Source organism: Pteropus alecto, unplaced genomic scaffold (assembly GCF_000325575.1).
Source record: "Pteropus alecto unplaced genomic scaffold, ASM32557v1 scaffold156, whole genome shotgun sequence".
In the NCBI taxonomy this organism is placed as follows: domain Eukaryota; kingdom Metazoa; phylum Chordata; class Mammalia; order Chiroptera; family Pteropodidae; genus Pteropus; species Pteropus alecto.
This window is the reverse complement of record NW_006437746.1, coordinates 3,538,765-3,544,434: the sequence shown is the minus strand read 5'-3', so window position 1 is coordinate 3,544,434 and position 5,670 is coordinate 3,538,765. Positions and strand designations below refer to the sequence as shown.

Sequence of the window (5,670 nt, the reverse complement as noted above, 5' to 3'; positions counted from 1 at the left end):
AAAACCATAAGTACGCCCGCTGGTCGATGTGCTCCTCCTGGGCCATGGGCAGCTCCCTCGTCCCTGCCCTGTCTTCTTGGTGGGGTCCGCTGGGTAGGTTGTACATAGCATGAGCAGAAATGTCCCTCACAGTGCAGGGAGAGCAGGGGCAACCAAGAAGCGAACCGCGAGGTGAGGGCATGGCCCCCCTCTGGGACCAGCAGCCTCAGCTGGAATGTGCATCCTTCGGGAGCGCTTTGTGCATCCCCTGCATCTGTGCTAATGTCTCCTCTGTCCGGCCTCCAGTCTCCCTCTTGTGAAATTCGCTCCTCCTCTGCTTAGCCTTCCCCGTCCCCTCCCATCTGCACACCCCCTGCTCCCACACTCACTGCCCCCACACTCACTTGTCTTCTCTCGCATGAGACTCCAAGTTTTGAATTCAAAAACTCTTATCTTATTTTATTTATCCCTTTAGCCCCTAGCAATACTGGACATGTGCTAGTCATATAATAAATGCATGATGAATGGAGAGCAGCAAAACCAATTGTCACTCTCCTGCCGGGCCACCAGGATCTTTGGCACAGATTCTCTTAGAGTCTGCAGATGCAGGAACTGAGGCCACGAGGGGCCAAGCAGCCAGCCCAAGACCACCCCATTGGGAAGTGGCAGAGCTGGGACGCGAGCTGAGATCTCCCCAACTCCACTCCCTACTCTGCACTGCACAGAACCGCCTCCCCCCAGATGCAGATGCTAGGCAGCAGGTCCTGGTGGAGGGAAAACCTGTGCCCTGCCCACATGGCACTTAGCATCTAAGACACAGACACACAGAGGAGAGAACTTGATAAACGAGAAAGTTTCAACCCGAAAGACTCCCCGGGAGTTGGTCTGCCAGTTTAGTAAGAATATGAGAGAACAGCAGGAGGGAAAGCTAGAAAAGGGGGATCAAGGAGCCAGGACTAAGGGATAATGGGCGAGGGAAGACCGAAGGGAAAAGCAAGAAAGCCTCGGGCTGACTTGATAGCTGGGAGGATGCTCTTCCAGTCTCCTCCCTCCCTGGGTACCACGAGCCCCTCTTTTCCAGGCTGCATGGACCACCGGTACTGCCACAGGAAGTCCTACCTCCTCCAAGTGCCAAGGGACATTCTCCAGCTGCCTGTGCAGCTGCACGACTTCTCTTGGAAGCTGCTGGTGCCCAAGGACAGGCTCAGCCTGGCACTGGTGCCAGCCCAGAAGCTGCAGCAGCACACGCAAGAGCGGATCTGCAACACCAGCTTCAGCTACCTCGTGGCCAGCACCGGTCCCGGCCAGGACCTTTATTTTGGCTCCTTCTGCTCAGGAGGCTCCATCGAGAAGATCCAAGTGAAGCAGAACATGTCGGTAACCCTGCGTACCTTTGCCCCCAGCTTCCAACAAGAAGTCTCCAGGCAGGGCCTGACCGTGTCCTTCACACCCTACTTCAAAGGTAAGAGCATCTTTTACTCTCCCCTGCCTGCGTGTCCCCTTGGCCTTTCTCGTTTGGGCATTCATCTTATTTCGGTTTTGCGATCGTCTTAATTAAGTTGTCGATTTGAAGAGGAGAGCGAGTTGAGTGGGCTGGTCTTCACACAAGAAATTTGAAAGAAAGTGAGTCCAAATTCTGACTTTACCATATACCTAGCATGGAAAATTCCAGGAGTTAGAAAGAAGACTCTCTGACGGTGAGAGGCGACGGTCGATGGCAGCAGAACAAAGAATCGGGTTTGAGTCTTTTGGAAGCAAGCAGGATATCGGTTAGAACTAACCAACTGTTCCCGGGCCCTGCATTTTTTAAGGCGGTAACATAAAAACCCTCCTGCAGACATTTTTGTGATTCTGCCCTGACCGTTCAGAATGCGGTGCGCAGAGCACCGAGTGGGATGCTGGGAGAGAGAGGCATCGACAGCATCCGGGTCCTTTTCCCCTGGGAGGCTGGCGTGTGACCTTCAGTGTCCCGAAACAGGAACTGAGGTCTCCATTGGTCACGAGAGTGAACTCTAGAACGCTACATACGTGACTGATTTTAAAAGTCACAGTCACCATCTCAAGTTCCTCACCGTTAGAGGCCATTGGAAAGTTGACCAAGACGTGCATTTGAGGTTTATTTTACTTGGTACCTTTGTTCTCAGAGGCATGAGTGGGAAGGAGGAGAATCTTGGGCCACAAGATTAAGGTCAGTCAGTCCAAGCTGCTGGATATTTCCAAGGTTATCAGAGAAATGCCTGCTGGAGAGTCTTTGAAATTAAGACACATTCTCATCAGTGTGGAATGTGGGGGTTTATCTCACCTGAAGATAAGGGATAGATTAGTCGACATGTCGAGGCTCTTTCAGCTTTGCGATTCTAGCATTCTTCCCAGGACCTGAAGTTTTTTTAATCTGTGAAACAGAAATCAGGATTACCTCTCCCACGGTGGAGCGCAGACGAATGTTAGCTATGTTGAGGCCATTTTTGGAAGGAAGCTGAAATAACCGCAGGTTTGGCAAAAGGGGCTGTTTTTTTGCTTGTTTTGTTTTTGATGTGTTTTGAAAAGACCTGAACACCTGATTTGACTGACTGATCCTGTGCTGACCAGTACAATAGCCATTGGTCACATGTGGCAATTTAAACATAAGTTAATAGTACAGAAAACTTAAAATTCAGTTCGGTTCAGTCACACCAAGCACACGTCAAGTCTTCAGTAGACACATGTGACCATGGCTACTCTTGAACGGCGCAGATGAAGAACATTTCGGAAAGCTCTGCCGGACCCCGCTGGGCTAGAGAGTTTACCACCGTCTCCTCCACACTTGTTCTCTCCGTTCCGATTGAGTGAAACGTCTGTGTGGCGTCTCTTCTCTTTCCTGCAGAAGAAGGTGTTTTCACGGTGACCCCAGACACGAAAAGCAAGGTCTACCTGAGGACACCTAACTGGGAGCGGGGCCTGCCATCTCTCAGCTCGGTGTCCTGGAACATCAGCGTGCCCCACGACCAGGTGGCCTGCCTGACCTTCACGAAGGAGCAGACCGGCCTGGTCTGCCAGACGGGGCGCGCCTTCATGATCGTCCAGGAGCAGAGGACCAGGGCCGAGGAGATCTTCAGCCTGGAGGAGGTGCTCCCCAAGCCAGGCTTCCGCCATCACAGCTTCTGGGTCAACATCTCCAACTGCAGCCCTCTGAGCGGCAAGCAGCTGGACCTGCTCTTCCAGGTGTCACTTACCCCGAGGACTGTGGGTAAGGGCCTTCAAAGTCTTTCAGGGAGGGAGGCGGACAGCAAATTGGTGGTTGAGGGGTAAGGAGCAAGCCTGGGAGGCGAGTCAGAAGACAGATTTGAATCCTGGTTGTCCATGTATCTGTCAGTTAATACATCAATAATGCTGCATGACAAAGCACCCCAGGACTCGGTGGCTTACAAACAGCCATTATTATTGCTCATATATCGTCTTGACAATTCTGGTCTGAGCTGGGCTTATCAGACAGAGTTCATTCACGCAGGCACCTGTGGGCAGCTGCAGGTTGGCTAGAGGACTTGGCTGATCTTGGCCAGGTACTCTCACATAGCTGGGGCCCAGCCGAGATCAGCTAGGATAAGTGGCTTCCTTGGCTGTCCTCCATGTGGTCCTCCAGCCTAGACCTGTTCTCGTGGCAGAGGCAGAGAGATCCAGAAGAGGCTGGAGGAGACATGCAAGGTCCCTTGAGGCTTTGGTTAGGAACTCATACACTGTCCCTTCCACGGCATTCTTTTGGCCAGCCCAGATTCAAGAGGTGGACAAATAGACTCCGCCTCTTGATGGGAGGAGCTGCAGAGCCACAGTGAAGGACATGGTTCAGGGCAGGGGGAGAATTAGGGCATTTCAGCCGTCCATCTACCACCGTCATTTACTGTTAATCTCTGACGTAGGGTAAGTCTCTTGACCCCCGATCTTCCTCATCTGTAGAGGGTAGATGATAATAACTACCTCACAAAAGTATCATTGGGCATTCGGTGTTGGCGATTAAAATGTGGGGCGCCTGGAAAGTGTCGCACAGATACATGGTGCTGGCATTTTCTTTTTTAGTCCAGTGACACATTAGCGTCCATGAAATGCCCTTAGCGGCAGGCCTCGGAGCCAAGACAGGAGTTTGCGTCTGTGCTCGGAGTTGCAGGCTATGCTGAAGAGTTTCAGGCAAGGGAGTGCCTGTGTGACAGGGCAGTCCGGTGGGCCGTGTTTGCCCCGATTCCAAGATAATCACGGAGCATCAGGGTGTTGCAACCCGAGGGGCCCGTGGAGGTCGTTTCTCCCAGCCCCTCCTCTTTCTAGAGGTCAGAGATCGAGTGTCCGCCCAAGGCCACGAAGCTGGTCGGCTCTGACGTAGGGTTAAGTCTCTTTACCCCCGATCTTCCGAAAGCCGCCCGTGAAAAGCTCTCCCACGCTCTCAAGTTAGCTCCTGGGTTCGCTCCCTCTCTTGCATTCATTTTCTGCCATTTATTTCAATTCCTGTGTTTCTCTTAATCTCACCTTTTGTGTTCTTGGTGAACAAGCAAGAAATTCTAAATCTCTGTTTTGGCGAAGGGTTCCATCCCTGATTTATTTCCTCTTGCCTTTGTACAGACGTAGGAAAAGAACGGCACGAAACGAAGCGACCCTCCCCTTAACTGCTTCACTTCCGACTTTTGGCTCCCTACTTTCTCCTGCACCCTCTGCTTTTCCCTCCTCCCCCACGGGCTGTGGCAAGTGGGGGTACTCACCCGGTCTAGGCCAGGAGTAGCCTTTAAAGGAGATCTGGTAGGCCCCCTGGTCTGTGTTAGTTACTTGGGGGCTTGGACGGTAAATATTTTTCTGGCGCACACTCCCATGGGTCAGGGCACAGCAGAGTGTGACATCTCTGCTCTAAGCTGCCCAGGGTCTCAGGCAGGTGCATTGAACGACTAGAGGGCTGGCATGGTTCACACAGAGACAGATGTCTGGAGGCTGGGCGCTCACTCTCGGTGGGTTGCTTAGTCTGATCTCATGGGGTCTCCACATGGCGAGCTTGGGCTTCTCCCAGCATGGCGGTCTCAGCGCAGTCACACTCACACTTCTTACACGCAGCTGGCTCGCCCTCAGACAGGAAGTGCAGAAAGCTGCCAGGCCTCTCCAGGGTTAGCCCCTGAACCCACACAGCCCAGATTCAAGAGGAAGGGAGATAGGCTCCTGTGAACGTGACGAGCAGCGTGAGGGGACGGGGGAGGGAGGGACGAGTGGGTGGTGGCCGGCTTTGGGGACTGTCTCCTCAAGTTCATCACAGACCTAACCCCACGCACCTGCTCCTCTCTCCCCGTGTCTCTGCTCACAGACCTGACCATCGTCCTCATCGCAGTGGTGGGAGGTGGCGCCTTGCTGCTGTTTGCCCTCGGACTCGTCATTTGCTTAGTGAAAAAGAAGTAGGTGGAATTTCTCAAACTGTCTCCCGCTGATCCGACACCTCCTTGGCTCACGGCTATCGTTCATTATTGACCTTCTTTCTTATTTCCCATCCCCCGCCCCACCCCAAGATCCGTGTTAAACCATATTACCAGATGTGAGTTATGCTTGGAGGGGGAAAAAAAAATCTTATACCTAGTGGGGAAAGAAAAAAAAACACACATAAAGTAAAAATATATGTGTGGTGACATTTCAGCCTGCAGTTTTTATGCAGCTGCCTCAGCACACGGCCCCTGTGACTCATTTACTGTCTCC

At 52.6% G+C, this 5,670-nt stretch overlaps 1 protein-coding gene across 1 annotated transcript in view; it reads left to right on the top strand.

The window, feature by feature from the left end:
- The window catches only part of CDCP1 (CUB domain containing protein 1), a 26,389-nt gene that overhangs the window by 16,236 nt on the left and 4,483 nt on the right, over nucleotides 1-5,670 (top strand). Inside the window, exons 6-8 of the mRNA XM_025048921.1 lie at nucleotides 938-1,441; nucleotides 2,843-3,205; nucleotides 5,288-5,375. Of these exons, the coding sequence (XP_024904689.1) occupies nucleotides 938-1,441; nucleotides 2,843-3,205; nucleotides 5,288-5,375 (955 nt within the window). The remainder of the gene's footprint in view (nucleotides 1-937; nucleotides 1,442-2,842; nucleotides 3,206-5,287; nucleotides 5,376-5,670) is intronic.